At 41.4% G+C, this 25,732-nt stretch overlaps 1 protein-coding gene across 2 annotated transcripts in view; it reads left to right on the forward strand.

The window, feature by feature from the left end:
- Window positions 1-5,045: 5,045 nt before the first annotated feature.
- Window positions 5,046-25,732, forward strand: part of SBNO1 (strawberry notch homolog 1) — a 45,833-nt gene continuing 25,146 nt past the window's right edge. The window contains exons 1-12 of one of the 2 annotated variants that reach the window (XM_090062228.1): window positions 5,046-5,217; window positions 12,492-12,625; window positions 13,426-13,530; window positions 14,434-14,743; window positions 19,541-19,641; window positions 20,933-21,029; window positions 22,359-22,519; window positions 22,949-23,082; window positions 23,225-23,315; window positions 24,265-24,426; window positions 25,083-25,218; window positions 25,297-25,402. In XM_090062228.1, coding sequence (XP_089918354.1) covers window positions 12,494-12,625; window positions 13,426-13,530; window positions 14,434-14,743; window positions 19,541-19,641; window positions 20,933-21,029; window positions 22,359-22,519; window positions 22,949-23,082; window positions 23,225-23,315; window positions 24,265-24,426; window positions 25,083-25,218; window positions 25,297-25,402 — 1,535 coding nt within the window. In that variant the 5' untranslated portion in view covers window positions 5,046-5,217; window positions 12,492-12,493. The remainder of the gene's footprint in view (window positions 5,218-12,491; window positions 12,626-13,425; window positions 13,531-14,433; window positions 14,744-19,540; window positions 19,642-20,932; window positions 21,030-22,358; window positions 22,520-22,948; window positions 23,083-23,224; window positions 23,316-24,264; window positions 24,427-25,082; window positions 25,219-25,296; window positions 25,403-25,732) is intronic. The other variant, XM_090062229.1, reaches the window with a different exon arrangement.

Consider the following 25,732-nt stretch of genomic DNA (forward strand, 5'->3'; position numbering starts at 1 on the left):
ACGCCTGCGCGGTGTCCGATTGGGGAGTTGCGGGGTGGGGCCCCGCCTCCCCTAGCCCTGTTGCTTGTATTCGAACCCTGTGACATAGCGCAGCGCCCCGGAAGGGTGTTTAAATATGCGTTCCGCGGCCGCCCATTGGCCCGTGCGGGGCGCGACGGGCGCGGTGATTGGAGGGGCCGAGCGGGGCCTGTGCTCCTTCAAAGGGCTGCGCCACGTGGTGAGCGGAGTCCTCCGCACAGGGCGGGGGCGACGTCTGCGCGCTCCGCAGCCTGCTCGGAGCTTTGCTGCTCAGCCGCGCTTGCTGGGAGCCCGAGGGAAATAGGGAGCTTGGGCGCCGTGGGCATTCTTTCCCCCTCCACAACGTAAATCATGTTTGGAGCTCAGCTGATCTGTGATCCTTGGAGCCCCGCAAAGTCCTGCCTCTGCTGCAGCTAGAAGGGCCGGGGCCTCCACCTGCATCGTGGGAGGACAGGGTGGGCTAAGTGCCCTGAAGGTTCTTGGAGGAGATGCGATCTCTTTCATTAGACCAGCCGAGGAGTTGGGGAAAACCAGTTCTTTCTCCTTTTCCCTAGCTCACGTCTTCCACACACGTGCAGCCTGCTCCTCTCTGGGGTTTGCCCATGAACAAGCGCTGGGTGAGGCAATGGAACGCGATGTGAAAAGGCCGCTGATGATTGTCCTCTTCCATTGGTCACCTTCCCCACTCCTTCCTCCTAAACACTGCTGGGTCCTTGTTTTTTAATGCTATGTTAGTACAGATTTTGAACAAAGAAACATGATGGGAAATGCCTCCGCTGAGGATACAGCTGACAACAGATGTAATCTAAATGTGCCTTAAAAATAAACTTTTAGTTTGTAGGATCGTTGGAGAAATTGTCAAGTCATAAAAAGCTATAGCCTTGACATAGTCTTCACATGATAATTTTATAGGTAAAAATACTGCAACCTACCTATGAATTTATTACCAGGGATCCTGGTTTTCTCAGATAAAAAATCTCCAATTTTCAGATTAAAAAAGGTTACCCCAAATCCACATTTTTTCCATAATTAAAATGAAACACCACTCATATTTGTAAAATACCACTGTTGATTTCCACTTTTCTCCTTGATTAAAGTGAGAGAGATATATAGATATAGATATAAATAGATACAGATATATATTAGTAGTGTTTCATTTTAATCATGGAGAAATGTGGAAATCATCAGTGGTGTAGGTTGTAGCTGTGTTGGTCTAAGGCAGGGGTGGGCAAAATGCGGACCGCCAGGCTATTCTATCTGGCCTGCAGGGCCCCTAAAATATTTAGAAAATTAATATTTATCTGCCCCCAGCTGCCTGTCATGTGGCCCCCAATGGCTTGCCAAAACTCAGTAAGTGGCCCTCTGCTCAAAATAATTGCCCACCCCTGGTTTAAGGACATAGGCAGTCTGCCAAAATCAACAGTGGTATTTTAAGCCTCATAACGCATAACAGAAAACTAACTTGAATTTTGGAAAGACATTGGAAAAAGCATCATCTTAAAGACAGAAGGACCTACATGCCTCCAGGAGAACACTAACATTTGTGAAGAGTCCTTGCTATATTTGTGCAATAAAGATGATAATCCCTAAAATAAAGAAGCCCTCATTGACACTGATGTAATACAAATGATATAAAATTGTATTTCATTGTAATCACAGAAAAAAATTGATTTGGGGTTATTATTTTTCATCTGAAAATTGCGGATTTTTATTTTAATCAGAGAAAGCCAGGATCCCTGAACATGACTATCATGCAATCATTTGTATGATTGCGTAATGATCTTTGCACCTACAGAGTCCCATTGACTTCAACTGGCATTCAGCAGGGAAACAGAGGTCTGCCCCAGGGAGACCCAATTGTCCTATCAGGGCCATAGTCCCAAATTAATCAATGGAACCCTGCACATTCACGTCAGGAACGTCATGCACGTGAATGAATACCGCTAGTCAGTAAAGCCATAAAGTTAATCACATGTATGTTCACAGAGCCTAGCTTTTGCAAAGGAATAAACTAAAAAGAAAATGAGACCAACTTATTTTACTCTTATTTACAAGACATACAGGAATATTTGTGTCTCGTTCCATTTGCTGTATTACACCAAGGTGAGGTTCCCCCCTACCCATCTGAACATTAGAATTTAATTTCCCATTAAGCAGAGTATTAAACAAAGATAATGTCAACCAAGAGTGAAGGCCTGAGCAATTCATTTTTAGGCAAGACTTCATTACTCTTGCTTTTTCATTAACATTGATTTAACTAAATGATTAAAGAATATTGGTGGCGGGGGGGAGTACTTATTAAGAAGCAGAGCACTGGGGGAAGAGGGAAGCTTTAAAAAGGTCCCTTTTTATAGACCTCAGAGAAAACGTTTAAAAAAATCCATCACACATCATTGTAAACTATTGCTTCTCTACGCTGAACAGGAGTTGCAGATTAAAGTGTTGCCTGATCATCAGCTTGTAATATCGTAACCATTTTTTTATGGTAAGACTGAATACAATTTTTTTTAAGTGTTCTTTAAAAAACAACAACAAAACCTAACACAAAGCCACTCAAATTTGAAATTGAGCTGGCACACGCAGCCACTAGAGGGCAAAACCCACTAACTGTTATCACCACAGTAACAAAGAAAACAATGTCACCTCAAACATTTGCTGCTCTGGACAGAAGAGGTCCCATTTGCATACTGTTATTCTACAGAGGTGATACAACATTAAAAATAAAAGTATTTTTCCCATTAATTCTCATTAAGGAGCTCGAACTGGAAAGCCAGATGGGAACAATTATATTTTATCATCTGTGAGCATGTAACCTCCAGAGAGTCAGTCTGCCTGCGCTGGCCAGTCACCATGACTCAGTTCAATCGGCGCATATGGACGCTTCTCGCCCACTCACGCTCACCACAGAGCGCAGCAGGCATACTGCTGGAGCCAACTACAAAACCACTGACCTAAACATAATCTCTTTTAATTCTCTAACAGCAGGCACTAAATGCACTGCCACTGACTGCAACTAATATGAAACCATTGAATAGGGGAAGGAAGAAAAGTCATGGCAAAATATTTGACTTTCAGAAAAAAAGGACAAAAAGATGTTAGCATGCAAGCCCTAAAATAAATAAGTTTATTGTTGCTTTCAATTTTTGTTGCCTTGCTTTTTTTTAAATTGTGACTGTTAAGATACTGTCCGGTGCTGAATGAAGTCTTCCTTTCTCATCAACCTACATCTCTGTGGCTTAAAACTGTTTGCAATTTAAAGCGTTAGTTTTTATTTCAAAATCTTGTAAGTTATACGGCATTGATCACATTAATTACTTCAGACTGATCAGAAATGACAGCAGAATTTCCTCAGGAGATTAAATACTTACTCAATCGGTCATTAGTCTCTCACTTTTCAGAACAAGACACTATAAATAATAATTAAAAGAAGCCTGGCTAATAAAAGCCTGGAAGTACGATAGTGTACAACTTGCGTTTATAAACGATGAATTAAAATTTTAACTAAGCAACTCTTTAATCAGGTTTCTGACAATAGTTGTACGAGGGCCCTGCCACCTCTTCAAATTAAAGCTGGCCAGCAGCCAGCTATAGAGTTGTTACGCATTTGCAAGCACTAATTTGGTAGCTGGTTGGCTCTTTTCATACCTGAAGAGTCATTGTTATTGCATGATAATGACATGAGGCCAGTTTACATTTACTATGCGATTCACCAACTCCTTGTGTGATAATTACTTTACACATGTGGCGGCTCTACATTTATTATACAATTAACCAGGTAATTGTGCAATGCATGTAATGTGTAACAGGGGCCTGAATCTACTGAACAGGTAGGTGCCAATAGCAAAAATACCTTCGCAGGGCCCACTGAGGCCCAATCCATCAGGATACCGAAGCGCAGCAGACATACCAGCTTCAACATAGGCACTAGGGAGTTGTGACAGCCGCTGCCAGTGCACATTAGCAATGCAGCACCGCCAGGGTTTTTTTAGCTATCAGTTTAAACTGCACATCCTCCTTAGGGACATCTGGACACAGGTTGTTACTGCAGCCCTGGCCGTAAATGAACAAAGCTTGTGTGATAGATTTGAACAATTACAAGTGACCCTAGACACAAAAAGCAAAGGTGGCGCATCCAAGCCCTGGTTCAGAGCCTGGTTCTGGAGGGGACTCTCAAATTTGGGACTTTTTGTCTTCTCTGCCTAGAGCTGCAGGCCTGGTGTAGGAAATACCCCGAGCCCAAAGGCATGGGGAGTCCTATGTGCAGGGATCCTGGTTTTCTCTGATTTAAAAAACAAAAAATCCCCAATTTTTGGAAAAAACGGTAATCCAAAATCCACTTTTGCGATTAAAATGAAACACCATTATATAGATAGATCTGTATATTAATGGTGTTTCATTTTAATCACAGAGAAATATAGATTTTGGGTTACTTTTTTAAATAAAAAACTAAGGGATTTTTTTTTCAAATCAGAGAAAACCAGGATCCCTACACAGGCTCCCCATGCCTTTGGGTTCAGAGTATTTCCTACACCAGGCCTGCAGCTCTATGCAGAGAAGACTTGAAACCCCCAAATTTGCGGGTCCCCTCCAGAGCCAGGCTGAACGGGGTGAACTGAAGCCAAAGGCCCACTCTGCACATGCGCCCAACCCCTCCTACGAAGCGGAACCCAAGCGCGCATGCGCCATTTTCTCACCCTCCCACCTTCCTCCCCATCATGCCCCGCGCGCGACAATCTCTCGCGAGAGCGTGCAACGTCCGCACGCCGCCATCTTGAAGCGTTGAGATCACGTGACTCCTGGCGACCTTCTCAGCGCTCTCCCCCTCCCCCAACCCCCACCCCCCACCGCAGACCGGGGTGCGAGCAAGACAAGATTGGACTCCGAAGCCGCCGGGACTTTCCAGAAGAATTATTTCGCTCGCCCTTCCACGCGAGGGGGGTGCATCACGTGACGGGAGCGAGGCCGAGGCGTGATGGCCAGTCACGTGAAGGCAGGGAAGTCACGTGGCACCGCGCGAGGAGGTCACGTGTGCGGGAGGAGGAGCGATCGTGGCCGGGTCACGTGGTGCGGCGGCGCCGCCGGCCCCCTCCCCCCGTGAGAGGGGAGGGAGGGCAAAGATGGCGGCGGTGAGTTAGAAAGCGGCGGACGGCGGGGCCAGCGCGGGGACTTCTAGCGGCGGCCGTGGGACATCGGCAGAGAGTGAGTTCCACCGCCGCGCCGCACTAGTGGGGGGGGGGGGGCGGGTGTGGGGGGAACTTGTTGCCGGGGGAGGGGGCTACTCCCTTCCGCCGCCCGCCGCGCGCGGGCATTGTCTTGAGGGGCCGCGGGTCACGACCCAACCCCTCGTCGTGCGGGGCCGCCCCCCCCGCTTCCGGCCCCCGGCCCACCCCGGCCCGTTCCGCTCTTCTCAGGCTGCCCCGGGCCGCCCCCCGGGGGCCCCGTGCCGGGAGCCGTTGGTGGGACATGATTACGCAGCCAGTTCCGCACAACCCGGAAGTTTATGTCCCGAGCACGTGCTGGGGGGGAGCTGCCTGGGGCAGTGCCCGCAGGGCTGCACCTCGCTGGCAGGAGGAAACTGCTGGGCCTTTACAGCTGCCCCCAGGGGTTTCTCTTGCACCTACTGACCCCCATGTTTCCTTCTAGGGAAGGGGGGCAAAGGTGCACCGGTGCTGCCTCTGCTCTCAGGCTTTGTAAAGTTGTGAACTTATTCCCCACCGATTTTTTTTTTCTTTTTTTCTTTTCAGCCTCATTGTGATAATCATTGCGTTTTTTTTCCTTCCAGTGGCCAGTTCTCACTCGGGCAGGTGCTGCCTTTAGGTTTAAAGAAAGACTTGGCTTCAAGGCTGGGGATGGGATGGGAAATCCTGGGGTTTCTTCCTCTTTGTTCTTTTCCTTTGTAAGAAAATGTGTTAATTTAAGAAATGTGGAAGTCTAAAAGTTTTGGTTCAGAGATGATGCCTTTTATTGGACCAACAAAGAAATTGCAAACAACAAGAAAAACAACGTTCTGGACATTTTGAGGCGCTCATGCCCATCCTTGGGCTGAGGGAAAATGTAAAGATGGTAAAAAGGCCACCTAGGTAGAAAATAAGCTTTGTTTTTGCACAGCTTCATTTTAAGATACTTCTTTAGACCCAGGTTTTAGGCTCCATCTGCCTAATGCCAGCAGCGGAGTTGTTAGCAGAGGTGATGTGTCGTTCAAGTTAGCTCTCATTTTGTGTTTGCGCACACATAGCTTTACACAGATTCACAGAAGTTTACAGCTTTGCACTTTAAAATGATGCTGACCCCATGGAAATAAGATCTGGTCTTCCCTTTGCAAAGTCTGTTCCCTGTTTAGCGTAAGTTCTTTGCCTGTCTGTTGCTAAAAGGAGCTCATGAAAGCTGTAGCTGCTACATCAGGCCCCAAAGGCAGGCACCTATTGAGAAATGAAAAAGGGTTTTCACCGAGCTTCAGTATCAACTTGTGAAAGCTTTGACTTTGAGGCTCAAAGTCAGGTGGATTGGTGTCCCTGGATATTTTTTCAGACCGCCGTCTACAATTCCACTTTCACATTTGAAAAGTCTGCAAAATATGAGCAGCCTGATGAACTCTTTCAGACTCTTCTCACTCAAATCATTACATTTCAATAAAATGCTAACTTCTGTTTGGTGTCAGTTTAAATAGAAACATCAACTTTTTCACTGCTGACACAGGATGGGGGTGGGGATAAAGATCTGTACTCAAACTTAATTTTTTTTGGTTCTGTAATTAGATGACACCGTGGAGAAGGCAGTTACTTTTCTTCAATCTGACCTAAAAGTTGGGCTAAGAGCAATCCCACCTCCTCTCTAGCAAACTGCAAACTGTGAACTTCTGGTCATTTTCCCCCTTTTCCATCCCCATGCCACGAGAAGCTATCTGTAGTTTTGGGCAGACATAACTACCAGTAGCACTTGATCAATAATTTCAAGTTCTGTGCATCCAGGATGATTAGAAATTTTTTTTTTTTAAATGGAAGCTTAACTTCTGATGTTTTCCCAACTGAACATGAGAGTACGTGAGGCATGTGCTTATTTTTCCTGTGGGTGCATTTGAACCTACTGGAGAAGGAGCCCCGCCGGAGAAGTCTGTCACATTTTGTGTAGTGATCTTCTGAACATATGTACAATCTTATTGGCGTTTTATTCTGCCTTCAGAAAGAGGCAGAGTTTGAGGGACTGCAAAAAGTATCTTTTTCCAGTTACAATCCTGACTCTTTTTACTAGAACCACAGAATTATGCCTCAGGATTCTAAGTAAATTTTCTTATGCATTGAGATGGCCATTGAGATGGCTGTTGATATGAAATTTGAAACTATCTGGAAAAGTAGAAAAAATGGCCTTTTGGTTATTGTGCAAGTTATGTTTTGTAAGTGTGCATTGGCTTGAAGGGGGGGTGGGGAAGGGGGGATGTTTTCCTGAAAGTTATGGCAGAAATCTTAATGTGGGGCTAAGGGAGTGGTGTGTGGAAAGGAACAGAAGTTGCCAGTACTCTTAACAATACAGATTAATGACTGCACTTTGGGTTTTAGTATTCTAGATAGAGCTGTTATTTACAGTCAAAAGCATTAATTTCATATGTTGGATATGCCATAGACATCAAATCATGTGAGCCAGTGGTCTTGAAGCCTGGATGACATCTACACCAGATTGGCTATGGTGTTGTTATAAGTTTATGCAGTAAATTGTAATGCCACAATTAAACATAATTTATAAATGAAAGTTTTAAAATATGATTGGCTGTCTAAGAAGTAAAACTAATGAAATTTGAGTGTAAGTATTAGTAAAAAAAAAAGTGTATGACTGTTAAGGCTTTCTTTCAAAAATGGAAATGTAGCCTATTCTGGAGCACACATCATCCATTTTTTCTTTCCTTTTAGCAGAAGCAGGCTGCTAGACACCTGTTTTTGAATTTTGCTGGTTTTTGCACTTTCCAGAAGGAGAGACAGATCTGTGTTGGCATAGATACATGCCATAATATTAGATATGACATTGAAATACTGGCAGTTACTGCTCCACAAACCAGAAATTGATTTTATGTAATGCTTAGTCTTTTATCTTAACTTGAAAAACTAGTGTATTTTAGTAGCACAGTGTATCATAAACAACGTAGTGAGTTTTATGTTCCTTTTCTGTAGTGTCCATTCCTCAACTGATATTGCATTAATTTTTACATGTTTTTGTGTGTTCTGAAAAAAATGGCAGACTACTTTTCAGGTATCTAATAATTGTAACGTTTTTCATTTTATATATAGTTTTTATGACCCTTCTAACATGTTGAGTTTCATTGCTTAGTAGCATGGGGGCACATTTTGAGATTCTACATGCCCAGCAGTTGTCTGTTTTCAATTGATAAAATATTTGGGGAACTGCTTACAGAATTCACAACTCTTTTTAGGAACTTTTTGAATGTGAAGAACAGGCCTTTATAGTATTGCTGACTTCAAGCTGCGAAGCTTGCTGAAGTCACGCTTGCTTGATACTGACTAAAAAGCCTTCTGCTTTGTACAACTGTGGAGCTGTGTTTTGACTTGATAATGTTCTAGGCTTGATTACATGCCTGAATGAAGCTAAGCCACATCTCATTGCATTTAGTTTTTTCTCCCCAGCACTTGTTTCCATTTACCTTTTATACTAAAGCAAAACTGAGTCGTTGGAACCTACAATTTTTGGTGCAGGTTTTGTGTAACTAGTCTCACAAAATGTAAGATTAGGTATCTAATTATTGCCTGTAATGACAACGAAAAATTGGGAGGTGTTCACTATTTCCCTTTTGTCTGCATCTAGAACACTACCACTTTGTTCCTGGTATACAGGAACCAGAAACTGGCAAATTGACTTTCATTGTCTAAACTGACTGACATGGCAAGTAAACAGTTGCAATTTGTTTGCTAGTAACAAATATCTTGAAGGCTATTTTAACGATAGGAGGGTGTGTTGAGAGAGAGTATGGAAGCTGGGATTTTGTATGATGAAGAAAACACTGTAGTTTTACAGCACGGACGAGGCAAAGAGCAACTGCAGTGATTTCAAGGAGTTTAGAAATTGCTATACCAAATCCAGATAGCTGTCATGTGGTGCAGATGCTGTAGTAAGCAGTTACGAGGTGGTATGTCCTGGGGAAAGTTTCTCCCTAACACCAGTTAAAGGCTGATTCATACTCTAGAGCATGAGAATTTAAACATCTTCCAAAAATCCTTTTGTGGTTCTGGATTTTCTTTGCATATATTCAGTGTTTTAAATATCTGACTTTTGTTTTTCACTTCCGTACATCCTGACAGTGAGTCTCACAGGTTAATCGTGTGAGACAGAGCTCTCTTTCCTTCTCTGTATTTCATTGAGCAATGCTGTGTTCATTTGTTATGGGAGGAGATAAAGGTTCAAAGCAGAGGAAATTTACCATTCATTATTTGTATTCTATCTTTTCTTTCATCTGTGGTAAATGCTCCCAGTCTTCAGTTGTCTTTCATGAGATTTTTTTCACGTCTCTGCTCATTCTTGTAATCCTTTTATTTCTGCTACTTCCATTTAGGGATTGGGAGTAGTGCATTTAACTTTTGTAGTTAACCAAGTGAAGGCATGCTGCTGATTTTCATGTAACGCCATTATAACTTCCATAGTTTTTGTCTTCCTTTCTGACGCTTCTCTTTTCAGAAGTGTGATGCCTAGCTCTCTTCAATTGATACAATTTACTTGGAATGGAAAGTGAGTACTTCCTATTTGAGGGAAAAACCTGCATTATGTTGCTTGTGTCCACATACAACTGTTTTTGCTACTGAGCTTCAGGGTTCCCCAGTGTTAGCTAACTTAGTTTTTTTCATTTAAAAACTTTTTCAAGTCTTAATTTCCACACTTTCATATCTCCTTTCTGTTAATAATAATAAAAAAATTCTAATAAAGTAATGAAAGCACTTCCTTTGCAATAGCTCTTGTACTGACTTGATCACCTCCATCATGAACTTTGAGATTTTGATCATGTTTTTAATTTTCACAAGTTTACCAGGTGCAGATGGAAAATTATGAATCATTAAGCCTTACATGTTACCTGGAGTGCCTCTTCAAAAATCATATACAATGTTTGCTTTCACCCACTTTTTTGGTAGTAGCTGATTGTTATGTGCTTACTAGCAGCTCAGCTGGTCCATTCTAAAATGTCTTCAGAACTCTTGGTACATGCAGTCTGAGTTTGTTGACTTGTTTATTTTTAAGTTATAACTTCTAAGGATGCACCAATATATCAGTTATACATCAGATTGGCACCGATGAAAAGGAAAATTAACATTATCAGCTATTGGCTTTTTTGGCTGGTGTAGCTGATGAAGTTCACTGATAAATATAACATACCTCCTGGTCGGTCCTCACAGATGCCGTGCACGTGTGCAGCCACACGCGGTCAGGAATGCAGCCTGACAGTGTAGAGAGCAGTGCCTTTGTAGGTGGGTCTCTGGAGGGGAAGGGGCATTTGGCGGAGGGTTAGTGTGGCAGAGCCTGAGGATATTGCCGACCCTGGGTGGGGAGCAGAATGGAGGCATGGTGGGGCACATGCCCCCCTAGATTCATGTGTGGTCTGCTCACTGTGGGTGTGGTGCTCTCTGCCTGCTGCGTTTCCATCAGGGGCCCTGCATCAGCTGCATACCCCCTGCCCACCCAGCAGTAGTGGGGGTGGTGAGTTGTGCCTCCTGCAGCCATTGTGGGGCTCCCAGGGCAAAAGCAGCAGGCAGAGAGCCCCAAGCCCCACAGTGAGCAGCCTGTGTCTGCCCTTGCCCTGCTCTGCTAGGCTCCAGTTAAGTGTCCTTTTGGTTAAAAATGGTGGCGGCGGTATTTGAACTAAAACTCATTCAACAAGCTTTAGTCCATGTGCCCCCACTGCCATTTTTACATGCCAGGATGCTGATCCCCTGGACGAGCCACATCCAGCTCTGTCCCGCTCCCTGCCCTGCCCTGGCCTTGGGTCCAGTTTGCTGCCCTGGCTGGGCAGTGCCCCTTGCTCCTGCCCCAATCTCCTCCTCACTGTGGGGGCCTTGATTTTCCTCCCCCCCCCCCCCCCCCCGCTCCCTGACCCCCCACTTCCTTTCCACAGACTTACCTGCAGGGAGCTGCTTTCCATGCTGCCTGGCTGCATGCCTGTAAATGTGTTATCAGATCAGTATCAGCTGATATGGCTGGTTAATAATTGGCTGTCGATATTGGCCAAGAAAATCTTTATTGGTCAACCCCTAATAATTTTGTTCCTCTTTCTTTCTTTCTTTCTTAGTACAATAGTCTTTTGATGATAACTCCTAAGCAGTCAATACAGAGTGGATATCTTCCCAACATTAGATAGATTAATCTAGGACATAATTTCATGTCTTAAAGTCTAACAGGCAGATGGAATCAAGTAGCCGTGTGTGTAAGCAAAAACTGATTTCCTGGTGGGATTACTTTGGCTATTTGTCTTCCGCTTTGGAACAGCTGACTTGTCACTGGAGGAAGGAACCATTGCACTCCGTGTGCAGCGTGGGGTATTTGATTCAGTTTTGAAGTTTTTAAAATCATCTGGAAAAGCTCATTTGCTGCCCTTTATGTGAAGTGCCCCCTAGCCTGCCTTTCGGTTCAACATAACTACGGTCTTTTCTTAATATTTGGTTAGCCCATGAATGTGTTATAGCAGTGTCATCTATTTGTCCTACTTGCTGTTTAAAGAAACCTCTCCAGTTTTTCTCTGTGAAAGCATGAGCTGCTGCTTAGAAATAACAAATAATTGCAAGTTATTTTAGACCTACTCATGAAAACTAACTTTTATGATTTATTTTTTTCATTAAATGTCTATAAAATGGCCCAAATCGTAAATTTTAATGATTTTTTTAAACTACTAGATAACTATCTCTTCCTCCCACTGTTCTTAAAGGGTTGTTTTTAACTTTTAAATTGGATTTTGAGTCTCAACACTTTTACTGACCAGTAGTAATTGAACGATTTAACATTTCTTTTACAAAAACTAGAGAGAGGTTTCTTGTTTGTTTTGGGGTTTTTTTTTACTTATATTGGGTAGTGTTTTGTATATGGCTGCTTTTAATTCTTCCTTTCCTTGTGGAGTCTTGTTGCATAATAGTAATAAAGGTATTTAAAAAATGGGAAATAAAGTTGTATGGGGCACCGTCAATGGACTTGGCAGATTTATAACCCAACCCAGGGGTGGGCAGGATGTAGCCCACTGAGCCTATCTGGCCCACGGGACCCGTAAAAAATTTAGAAAATGAATTTTAATCTGTCCCTGGCTGCCTGTCATGTGGCCCTCGATGGCTTCCCAAAACTCAGTAAGCGGCCCTCCACCCAAAATAATTGCTCACCCCTGACCTAACCTCATCTTGTGAAAGTGACTACATTGATAAGGTGAAGCTTTTGGAAAATAAGCAACGATTTCATTTTGGATAATTTTAACTTATGCACCTGTTCTTAATTTTGTATTTCAGAAATGGTGGAGCCAGGACAAGATCTGTTGCTTGCTGCTTTGAGTGAGAGCGGAATCAGTCCAAATGATCTCTTTGATATTGACTCTGCGGATATGGGTCTTGCAACCATAGCACCAACTGCAGCTGTTCAGCAGGTTAAAAACAAGACGCTTTAAATAATTGGATGATGTTAAATAATATAGGATCGTGCATTCCTTATACTCAAGGAAAACCATACTCTTTAACTGTTAAAGAGTATGAACATGCTGTATGTTCTCATTGCTGTGCTATACGGAGCTTGCGTATAAAGAAAATGAGTTGGTACTCTGCCTTAAATATGTATCTGTAGGCATCCAAAGTGTATAATTTATTAATTGAATCCTTAGCTGACTTTTACGTTATTTAAAGAGACATGCCATGATGTATCATAGTTTTGTAGTTGGTAGGGTCGGAGAGACCTAAGCAGGTCATCAAGTCTGACCCCCTGCCATAGGCAGGAAAGAATGTTGGGGTCAAATGACCCCAGCTAGGTGAGTGTATCCATGCAGAACTTTAATTCCTACTTTTAGGAAAGCAGAACTACACCTAACAAGAGGAAGAATGAATTTATTAGGGTGTTTAATTTCCATGACAACTCCCACTCTACAGGAACGTAACATTTTTTTCAAACACCAGAGTAGAGAACAATAGTCTATCAAACAGAAATGAGATGGCCAAACAAATTCAAATTTTTGTAGCAGTTAGCTGGAAAGCCTTGTACTTGGAACAGTTTTGGGCACTAACTTGATGACGAGGTACTCTACAATCCTTATTTCTAATGAAATTAGGATTAGTGGACAAAGCAAAGGAATTAGTTATTAGTTTCAGTTTCATGGGTGGATATTTGAAGATTTTCTTTTTCCTCCTCCCCCTGCTCAGATTAGTGCCTGATCATGCTCGCTTTCTTTCTCTCCAGTCAGTGCCACTTAGTGCATTAGACCTAGGCTTGGAGACTGAGGCAACAGCTGCTGTTAAACAAGAACCAGAGGCTGTATCTACTCCAGCAGTACTAAATGTCAGGGTAAGAACTGGCATATTCAGGGTTTTGTATGGTTATAATAGGAAAGTGTATAGCTGAGGAAGGCCTATACAAACACCAACTTTGCGGTCATTTTTTAATATAATCTCTAAGACATTAAAACATTCTTTTCCTATGTTCCCCACTTTTGAACATCTCTCTGGGTCGTTATGAAGTGCAGGAGAGGCCATCTCTTGGATAAAGTCAAGTTTAAAAGGGAAACATTGTTTAAAAATGAGCCCAATTTGACTTCTATCTTCTGAGCATAGAAACTGTTCACCTAAGCAATTGGTGTTTGTGTATCATCCTACATTAAGATCTTGAAAATGTTAGATTTATCAAGAAGAATGGCAGTTATCAAGGTGAATGTTCATATCTTCCTTAAAATGAGAATGCTAGCATAGAAGTATGATCAGCATCTGAGGGGTAGGGTGTATAAAAAAGAATGCACAGGAACAGGTTTTTTTATAAATAGATGTTACTTTTTTTATTTATAACCTAACTGCATAACTTGTGCAGTGTGTTGTATTGTTTTCCAGCCTAGTTTGCTACACACAGCAACTGTACTTTTTGTCTGGGGGGGATGAGATCCTTTCCTTCTTAGAAAAAAATTCTTGAAGAAATCAGGAAACCACACATTAGCACATGCTTTTGAGGAAGCTTCTTGCTTGGACTCAAGTTCTGAAATACTGTAAATGGTCCATGCTAGTTGTGAGATGCAAAGAATATTGACACCTATCTTCCCTGCACTGTTCCCAGCGTTGACTCCTTTTGAATTGGTTATTCCTGTCTCTAGCTGAAAGACATTAGTGTAAGTTTTGTTTTATTGAGTATTGTCTCATGAAAAATCTTAGTGGTTATTTCCCAAACAGGACAGTCTTTGTTTTGTTTTTTTCTTTCTTCTAGCAGCCGCCATCAACTACAACCTTTGTGCTGAATCAAATAAATCAGCTTCCAACTTTGGGGACTACAATAGTAATGACAAAAACCACACCTGTCACAACTACCAGACAGACCATCACTGTAGCAAAAATAATACAGACCAGCACAACTACTCGACCATCGGTTGCAGCACCAGCAGTACGCAGTGCCTTGACCCCTACTCCTTCAAAGGACCAGATCCAGCTGAAAGATCTGCTCAAAAACAATAGTCTTAATGAACTAATGAAACTGAAGCCGCCTCCTAACATAGCCCAGCCAGTTGCAACAGCAGCAAGTGAGTTTTTCTATAAGTACTATTTTAGAAATGTGGGAGTAATTGTTTAGTGCATGCACATCCCAAATGAGTAGATTGTGGTGAAATTCAGACTTCATTAAGACTTGCATGTTAGATTTCAGCTACTTGAAATTGTGGAGGGAGTAGCATAAAGTACTTCTTTTAAAAAAAAATCTGAACCCTGAATTCAGCCCTGAAATTTAGCAATAAGCAGCAGGTAAATGATTAACGTTGGTGATGTGCTTATTATAGTCAGTTATTGCTTCCCTCTACGTTTATGGTACACCTGCAGTGCTTGAACATGCCTTGCCATCTCATTTGTTCCTTGCCGTAGTATGGGTGTTGCCATTGTACGCTTAGTTGTGTGTTTTGTCTTTTTTTTTTAAATTTCTTCAGAGATGGAGACTTGTAGAACATGTTGGTATTTTGACCCTATCTGTGTTTCTGTAAAACAGGGCTGTCTACCTTCCAAGTGGTCGGGGGCTACACACTCTGCAAGTTGCATTATCCAACGCTGCACCCCACTGGCTGTACCAGTGGTGGTCACGGTTTGCACACTGCATAGATTCCCCCCCACTCCCATTGCACCTTGTACCTGCACTTCCACCGTGGGCTGCAGCTTGCACCTGCATGAGTACTCCCCTTACTCTCCTCTCCCTGCTGCAATGATTCCAGAGCCTGCAACTTCACTCATTGCAGGCCATCAGTTGGACAGCCTTGCTTGAAAACATTGATTTGAGAAGGAGAAACTAAGAATCTGCTTATTTCATGGGAGGAATACACATCAGGCCCTGTTTGTGTCAGATGCAGAACTCGATTGCGGTGGTGGCGAGTTGATTTGTAGTGCTTTTTTAATACTCTTTGAAGTCTGGGAAAAATTTATTGCAGGGCTATTTGAATTGTAAGCAGCAAATACTGGGAGATACAATGTGCAGAAATGTCTGAGATCCTGAAGTAGGATAATGACCAGAGATTTAAACTGCTGGCACTGAAAATTGAACTATTTGGGGGTGGTTTCTGTGTCTGCAAGTTCTCTACAGACTAGATCTGTGGATTTTCATATTCTGAAAATTCTTTCTGATGCCATAACTAATCCTTAAGGGGACATTAGTAACTTAAAGCAGGATTGGCCGAAAGACCTGCCTCAGGATCTGGCCTGCTGTGCCAGAAACTTGTTGATGGAATGAACAAGAGCAGCACTAACCCCACCAGCTGCCAGGGCCGCTGTGTCAGAGCCCATACCCAAAGGACTGATGCAACTATTGCTTTCTCTGCCTCTAAATTCTGGGTCAAGATCCCTGGTGGGGTTACAGTTCTGTGACAGTGGGACGGATGGTGTTAACCTCCACAGTTGTTAGAGCCACTGTCTAGCATCAGCACCCAGGGGGGTTAATGCAGTTGCTGCTGCTTGTCCTGCTGATGTTGGGGATTGTCTGGCCTGTAAGAAGGCCCACGGTTCCAAGGTGGGTTGCAGGGCCAAATGACCTAGACACCCTTTACTTAAAGAATTTTGAAATGCTTTCCTGGAGTCTTAATCCTTTTTCTCTAGTCCCCTTTTTAATATTTCCACTGAATGGAAGTCTTTTTCCAAAAGGAAACCTAAATAATGGGAAAACAGTAAAATTTTGTATACCCCAGTGCTGCATGAAGCAAACAAATTATATTTGTTAATCTAATCTTTTGGCTGCTGTAGTGTCATAACGGACGGTTACACTTTCAGACTGCTGTTGAGCATCTCTTCTAAAGTTGCTTTTCCTAATAGTATATGCATAAACTTCTTATGGGACCTGTAAGTGTCAGCATCTCTAATAGCATCAGTTTCTAGGTTTAGCAATGAGCGTTTCTGAAATGAAAATATAGGTGATTTGGTAGTGAGGAACAGGGGTCTTAAGAAATCTAAAGCTAACAAAGAGTGAATTAAAAGTAAGAAAAGGGAAACATGCAGGACGCTTAAGATGGACTTGGTATTCAAGGCAGTACCCACTTTTAATACATTTTACTTTGCTATGTGGTAACAATAGCCCATGATGGAGGAGGAGGAGGGGAACAAAGGAACAGGAGTTTTAACATAACATGATGAATGTAGGCAACCACATCTGTATTTCAAAATCGGACACCTTCCAACCTCTCTAGAACAAGAGAATTCTCTGGCCTGCCAGTGGACCAAATAAATAACATGGGTCATAAAGCTTTCTGCACAAGCTGGAAGATGGGGGGACATAAATGTAAGTGGAGCCCAGGAGGTTTCAGAGACCATAAATATTTGAGCAATAAATAACACTTTAAATACAGTCTTTATGCCGCAGATCTTTTTTTAGGTTTAACCATGATATTTACAATTTGGAAATAAATAAAGTTCTGCCCAGAGGCATTTTTAATGCACCTTAATTCTAGTATCCAGTTTGGCTGATTCAGATGTTGTAAAAGTTCTTACTAATGTGATGTCTGAATGAGGCTTGATGTTCCTGGAGAAATAAATACCATGTTGAGCTGTTATCCTGCATATTAAATAAGATGCAGCTTATTTAAGTAAGATAGTAAAATCCGCGTGCATTCAGAATTTAAGGGTGACACACAGTGAAACTGTACCCTGTTGTATTAAGTTGGTGACCTTTCTGATGGGATTTAAAAAAAATGGGGTGACTTAACTGCTGAAGCAATCATAAGCTCCTCAGTGATACCAGATGGACAGTTTGTCATTCTCTTGTGGATAATTATTCTCATTGCTTATATTCCTTTGGGAGTTTCACCTGAATATATTATCTTTCGTTTCACCCCCCACTAGTGTTTTTATATGTTAGAACGTCTGTCTTACATCCCACTTGCAAGGTTAAGATGTGCTTCTGCTGGTGAAGTTGGGAGAACAGCAGGTCAAGTTTACAGCCCCTTGAGAAATGAAACTTCCATGGCTGAATTCTCCAGTACCCAGCTTTTTTTAAAGAATTTAAGCCACTGTCAAATATTGAAAGGGGGATCAGAGGGCAGAAACTCACTTTGGTATTACTTAGTTGCCCCTAAAATGAAAAAAGATTTTAATCAAGGCAGTCATTTTTGTTTAAAGCTCAGCTGTAAACTCAGCCATAGTATGAACCTTTGCTGCTGTCCATCTGTCTGGTAGTTGCATGCAAAGTGTAGCTCATACAAACAGTAGCACATCTATTTACAGTGATTGTATCTTGATAACATATCTTTTGCCAGAAAGGTTGGGGTCAGGGCAAGAATTGTGCTTTCTAAATACGGTGTTTCAAGGAACTGCTTTTCTCTGGTGACATTTCTGAAGAAGTATATAATAGAGCTGCTAAAGTTTTACTACAGCAGAAGATTTGAGTTGTGGTATTTTTATTACTTGTGTGCGATTTTTAGCGGTGTAGTCGTTACCTCTCCTGCCCACCCACACCCTTGTTTCTGCCTCTTTAGAAGTAACTTTTGAAATGTTTCAAAATGTAACCCACTTTCAAAAGGATAGTGTTTCACATGGGGATTTGTAGCCCTTGTTGTCCTGTGGCTAAGGCTACATGTAGCCACTTGCTGTCTAGCCAGAGATGCTAAACTAAAGGAGGATGCAGGGATGGAGAGGCAGGCCCAGGATCTAGCTTGGGGCTTGGGGGAGCATGTGGTAGTCTTTAGTGGCAGTGGGGATGTCCCACTCCTGGGGTAACTGGCTCTCCAGCCCTAAGTCCTCAGAACCCCAGTCCTTTCCATCCCCCAGGAGCAGAGGGGCAAAGGAGACTGCATGCTGGCAATCTAGGCTCCAGTGGCAGTCTGGTGCGTGTCTGGAGCAGAGAAGTACAGGAGTGCAGTCAAGTGCCAAGACCATTCCAAGTGCTCCCATACAAAATGTGCTCCTAGTGCCCGGACACCTATTGGCAGGTCTGGTTGCGGGAGGAAAAATCTGTTGTGTTAGTTCATGGCTTCCACCACAGGGATTCCAGCCCCATATCCCTAGAACCTCTCCTCTCCTTTGAGCAGAGAGGCAAAGGGTTTGAGGCAGAACACCGGGCAGTGGCAGGTGACCCATGGAGTGTAACGTAGTGGCTGAACAGATAATTTATCCACCCAGCTCTCCGCTTCTCCCCTGTGGATTTGACGGTAGGGGTGGGGGAGGAAGATTGGAGCACTGTGGAATATTGGAAGATCTACAAGTCCCCAGGCGCACACAACCAGAAATGAAACTTTTCAAGTAGCTCCTCATTTTAAGAAGGTCTGTTATGGAGTGGTTCAGCTACTTCGGAAAGTTTTACAAGGCATGTGTGTTTTTTCCAGCTGACTCTTCGAAATGTCTCAGTTAAAGTCTGTCCATACAAAAAGAACTTAAGTTTTTAACTTTGCTGTCCACTTGTATAGATGAAAATAATTAAGTCCAAAATGTTAACTTTCTTACAGAAATAATTGTAGTGTCTCCAAAGGTGGTAAATGCCACCAAACCAGGTAAGAGCACATAATCAACAAAATTGGGTTTGTGGTTTCTTAAACTGTCTTAACTCGCACATAAGATGGAATAATTATTTAATAGCTCGGTGGAGGTATATTCTCTTGGTGTATTAAAGAAGTCTCATGTATCTCATTATGGCACTGGTTAATACATTTTATTTAAGTACACATTTTTCTTTTAAAAGCAGTACCAGGACTAATTTTAAGCATGTGCAGAGACTTATGGCTAAATATATTGGTAGTGTACTTAAGGGTATCTGTATGCTGTCGAAGACTTCAGAGTTTTGTTTTCCATTTTATAAGTGGAGGTAGAGGAGGGTATTATAACTCAATATAATGGAACATCAAATTGCAACTTTTTTTTAGCTGACGTAAGCAATGGTGCTGTAAAGAAGGAGGCTTCTACAAAAGAAGTAGCAAGAATATGGATAAATGATATGAAAATGCGGAGCTTTTCACCTACTATGGTGAGTACTGTCAATAAACAGATACAATTTCTTAAATTAACTTAAGTTTAAGTAGCCCCAGTTCTCTTTGTATTGTTCCAGGCAGTCATGGAAACTTCCTGAGCTCTGCTTATCTGTGAAATTATACATTTCATTCTGTAGAGGAAATTGCTGTTTGCTAGTAGTTGGAAAGCAGACTGTGCTGCCAGCTGTCTAGCACAGTTTGCTTGAGCTACATGGGAGCCTCTTGAAGTTCAGGTATCTTCAGATGACACCCTTGTTTGTGATGGAAGACATCTTTTGAATCCTATCCGACTAAAGCTGAAGAGCAGCTCTCCTAGGCCGCTTTTGAAAATTGCTTTATCCCTGTCACACAAAATGTGCAGATCTCTGCAATTTGAAGCAGATACTTTTCCAACAGGATTGGCCTCTTGCATTATACAGGATTACAATATAAATCCAGAGCATCTTCTTCTAGTGATGTACTGGGGATTTAGTGCAAGTTATCCACTAATGCTGTTGGAAGCTCTGCACTTAAATCTTTCTACTGGGTTAAAATGAGTGGTGGTTTTGTGATTTCAGTGTATTTCCATAATGCAGGGCACCTGGAAGCAGTTTCAAGTAACTCTCTGATACCAAGCATCTAAATTGGTGGTGAAGGATTTTTAACTTGTGGCAAGAAGAATCTTTGTTGCGGGGGGGGTGGAAATAACTTGAACTCTAATAATTAAAGCCATAGGAAAACAATGGCCAATTGTTGTTTATTTGGAAGAGACAGAGAATACCACTGAGAGAGATACTAGATAGCTATCTTGAAAGCTGTCAACCTTTTTTATGGATGTTCATGACCTTTCAAATTTTAAAGCCAATCCCTTTTAAAATATTCTATAGCTATAGGTACATTGTATATAAAAATGTTTATCCACTGACTTAGCTGCAGAGCTCAGCTCTGCTGGCTTATTTTGTGTTTCAACTTCTATGCCAGTATAGGTTTGGAGTGCTGCAGAACATTTGGTCGACTGGTAGGAAAAAAGGGAGCTGAAGTCCTTTTGAGTCCCTTTCCAGTGATGCTTCTTTTCAGTGGAATGAGACCTCTCTGAAGACAGATGCTTTAAAAAAAATATGCTGGCTAAAACTTAGTAAACGTTGTAATTTTCCTACTGCTCTCTAGTGCAGTTAGGTCATTCTTATGTAACTGAATGGTGATGTCCCAGGCTAATAGTCTAGCACTGTCTTGTATGTTTGTTTTGTTTTATAGGATTGAGTATCACCAGTGTATCATACCGTTAACATGGGTATATTTGTATTGTAGAAAGTGCCATCAGTAAAAGAGGAAGAAGAACCTGAGGAGGAAGATGAAGAAGAAATGGGTCATGCGGAAACATACGCAGAATATATGCCAATAAAATGTATGGTTACAATAAAAAACTGCAACTAATTTTAAATGATAGTACCCATGTTAAATAAAATCCAGAGAAACATTATAAGTAATAGATTTTCTAATTATAATCTGTAATAACAAAAAGGGGACCTGAATGGGCAGATTGAAACTAAACTTTTTGTTGCAAAAAACCTGAAGGAGACTGACTGAATTCACTTTGTTCGCTCTTTTTAATCTGAGAGAGGTGTAAATGGTACAGTGGCACTAGATTGCTAAAGATTTTAACTTTATCGATCACAGATGGCAAGGCACCCTTGTTTTACAGCATGATTTTTAAGAGCTGTGTGTTTTTTGTAGCAAAGATGCGTAATACAATTTGGGAGACTTTAATGTGAAGCAGCACCTTCTAAGTACATTGTCACCAACTTGTCCACAACAGATTCTTTGAGATCCCAGGTCTGTTTTTACTATAGTTCATTAATGAAAAAGCAGAATTTTAATGCATGATCCAGTGCGTTTAAAAAAAGTAAAGTAACAAACTGGATTTCAAACTTCCATAAGTAGCAAAGAGACTTTTTGCAGTGAGCACTTATAACTAAATTGTACAGTACCTTGGTGAGCTTTGACTTCTGAAGCTTTCTCCTGGCAGCCCTCATGTTAGCATATATGTATAGTTCTGACAAGACTTCTTAAAACTTTCTGCTCTTGTGCTCCTTGAAGTTTGCTTTTTTTGATGCATCTTTCTCTCAGCGTACAACTTCGTTCTTCATGGATAATGATATTGCTGCACCAGCAATAATCACTGATTCATCTTAAGTTGTACCTGGTTCTTTATCTTTTCTCTTCCCACATTCTGTACGCTGGTGCAGTAGTGTAACAAGGTAACATTGCATAAGTTAAAAGTGATAGGAGTGTTATTTGTAATGTATTGGCATTCATGTTGCAGAAAAATTCTACTCCTAGCTTTCTATGTCCTTTGAGGTGTTCAGTGATAGAAGGCCCCTGGGGGTCAGAGCCACTACTCAAAAGTATCCAATGTTGGGGATTTTTGATAAAGTAGGGTTTTTTTCATAAAAACACATTCCATAAACAGAGCAAATAGATTTCCTTTTTACAAGTTGCCTTCTTATATTGATACCTACCTTTATCCTTAAAAAAAATAAAAAGTACTGTTTTCTATACACTTATAAGAACAATGGGGCTCCTAAGATCAAAATGGGGGGATCATAGTTACCCTAAAACATAACCTTAAGTGTCCAAGCTCTTGAAATTATGGTGTTGACTTGTAAAGTAAATAGCTTACAATAACCGGTATGAATTATGTTTAGAGGTTTTTTTCTTTTTTTTTCTCTTGCAGTAAAAATTGGACTGCGTCATCCTGATCCAGTAGTAGAAACTAGCTCGTTATCAAGTGTAACACCTCCAGAGGTGTGGTATCAGACCTCAATATCTGAAGAAACTATTGATAATGGTTGGTTGTCAGCATTGCAACTTGAAGCAGTTACTTATGCAGCCCAGGTATGTTGCTGTACAGCATTTTAAAAAAACAAAATAAAACTTTGGATTTTAAAGAGGTGTATGGATTAAGTAGTAGCATTAGGAATTGGTTGTGTAATTGGCTGAACATAACATACATCAGGGGCTGGCATCCTCTGGCCAGTGGATAGATCCAGCCAACAGAAACATTTGATCCAGTTTCAGCAGCCAGGTAGACCCAGTTTGGATCAGAGGCTTTTCCCCACATTGGTGGAGAGCTTCAACAGCAGTCGCTTTTCCTTGTTACCACAGGGAAAAGCAACAGTGGGGTCTTTTCCCGTGCAGCTGAACTGGGTCAATCCATCCTACTATTTGAAGAAGCTGGTGACCCCTGACTTACACTTTTTCTTTTCTGGCTAAACAACTTGTAGAGTTGTGCTTGTAGGAATTAAAATATCTTTTCTTTCACAGCAACATGAGACATTCCTGCCCAATGGAGACAGAGCTGGATTCTTGATAGGTGATGGTGCTGGTGTAGGAAAAGGAAGGACCATAGCTGGAATAATCTACGAAAATTACTTATTGGGTAGAAAAAGGGCAGTATGGTAAGTTGAGGCAAACCTTGTAATAACTGGAGTACTTAATTTCAGGATAAGTTATGGTTTGGGAGCAGGTGTTAGAGAAAAACTTAGATTGTTGCTTTTTGCTGTACTCTTACAAATTGCATGCTTTACTTTTTCACTTCAGGTTTAGTGTGTCAAATGATCTGAAATATGATGCTGAAAGAGATTTGAGAGACATTGGAGCAAAAAATATTTTGGTTCATTCATTAAATAAGGTATGGATACTTTTTACTATGTACAGTTCGGGTAAAACTTTAGGTATGCTTGTGTGATGAGATATGCATGTTTAAAATAAGTACCGTTCTTGCTTTTTCAAACTTATTTTGAGACCACTGCTATTTTTTTACCATTGTAGTTTTTTAATCGTAAAAAGCATTATTAATGCTGAACTTCAGGCATATAATTACCTCATCCCTGAGGTCAATGAGAATAACCCACATGCCTTAATCATATACAGTATTAAGGCCTGACCAGATAGTAATTCCAAAATATTCCTCTCCAGACTTATGTGTAATTTAGGGACACCACCGGCTGAAAGTTTTGTTGCGTGAGTGTTGTTTGTATCATGTAGAATTTTTCATTTTGTGATATTTTCTGAAGAGGAAATATTTTCTAAAAAGTTAAGATCTTGTCTTTGGCAGCAGTCCTAGATACAGTATATCTGTTGTCTAGGGCAGCAAAAGTGGCACACTGGAGGAGGCAGGCAGCACGGTGGCAAATAGTGCAGGGAGCATAAAACAGAGCAACAGATCAAGTAGGGGAAAAGGATCAGAGTGGCACTCACAGGAGGGGTAGGGCTAATTTGTGGCACACCTGCCCAAAAGATTGGCTTACACTCATCTAGGGGGTGCATGCAAGCCAAAATATCCCGAGTTCATGAAAGCGGACTCCTTGGCTCTGTGAAAATCGCCTTATATGGGAACTGAATTCAGAATCCCGAGATCCTGAAAGATAGCATTTCTCATGAAGCACTAACTAAAGTTGTCTTAGTTCCTTCTAACCAGTGTCCCATAGGTCTCTAAAGATCTACTTCTGTTGTCACTGGAGTCATCAACACTGTATACGTGCCCTAAGGTGGGGGTGTGCGTCTGTCTGCCCTTGAATTCTATCCCAGCATGATGTGTTTGTAACTTAAATGTAACTTGCACTTTTTTCTCCTTGCAGTTTAAGTATGGAAAAATTTCTTCCAAACACAATGGAAGTGTGAAGAAAGGTGTAATTTTTGCTACTTACTCTTCTCTTATTGGTGAAAGTCAGTCTGGTGGTAAATATAAAACCAGATTAAAACAGCTTCTTCACTGGTGTGGTGAAGACTTTGATGGAGTTGTATCCTTTTTGTTTCTGGGTGTTCAACAGAAGTAGTTGAACTGTTATCTATTTATAAGATCGCGTTTTTGGAGCAAAGCTGTTCTGTGCATGTTTATTTTAACTTAACTTACTTTAGGACACTTAATTAATTTGAACCGGTTTCAAATGCTTCCACTCAGGCTTTACTCAAAATGCGACAGGTAAATGTGATCTATATATGAACTGATTCTTATAGGCTGTTGGTGTAAATTAAGAGTCAGCTGCATTGAAGTTATTCATGTAAACCAGCAGTGGATCACTTGCAGATGAGAAGCCTACTTAACAGGGGTTGTGCATCTGGAGTAGAGTCTTAGGAATCTAATATTTTGTTAAACTCTGCATAATGTGTTTCACGTAGATATTTCTTTTCCTAAAGAAAAATTACAGTATTAAGAAGAATAACTCCAAAATATATGAAAGCATTGCGTTTAATGTCAGTTGTGCACCAGGGAGTTTTTAAAATTGAATCTTTTGCTGGGGTGTAATCAATTTGTTTGCCTGAAGTTTTTGTAGCTCCAGTCCAATAACTAGAATTGATGCTTACAGTGAATGCTGTACTTTTACTTGCTATCCATAAATGTTGGTCTGTATTCAGTATAAATTGGCATAATGTTTATTCCTTAATTTAAATTCAGATAATATTTGATGAGTGTCACAAAGCAAAGAATCTGTGTCCAGTTGGTTCTTCAAAACCAACAAAAACAGGTCTAGCTGTATTGGAGCTCCAGAATAAACTTCCCAAGGCTAGAGTTGTTTATGCTAGTGCTACAGGTAGGTGCCAATTCATTTACAATAAAATTTCGATTGCTTTTTCGTTGGCATGGGTACAGCATGTGTTCTTCTTTCCAGGTGCATCTGAGCCACGAAATATGGCATATATGAACCGCCTTGGAATATGGGGCGAAGGAACCCCGTTTAGGGAATTCAGTGACTTCATTCAGGCTGTTGAAAGAAGGTAATACAGAATGCCAATGAAAGCTACTATACTTCTGGTCACATTTTGGTTTCCATTTTAGTCCTGATTTAATTCATTCATAGTTACCTGAAACTATCAGGTTTGAATGTTTCAGGCTTGTTTTCTGCTGCAAAGTAAATTTCTCTGATTCCCCCCGCCTCCCTCCCCCCCAAAATAAAATTTAAAAAAAAAAAGTACATTGGAGCAGGAACAGAATTGGAAAAGCTGTTGTGCTGGTTGGCTGACAACTTAGTTATTTTTGCACTGGCATGAATGAGAAACGGGAGTAAAATTTGCACCTGTATTTAAAACATTCTGGAACAACTTACA

This window comes from Crocodylus siamensis, chromosome 9 (assembly GCF_052110815.1).
Source record: "Crocodylus siamensis isolate JL-2025a chromosome 9, ASM5211081v1, whole genome shotgun sequence".
Lineage (NCBI taxonomy): Eukaryota > Metazoa > Chordata > Crocodylia > Crocodylidae > Crocodylus > Crocodylus siamensis.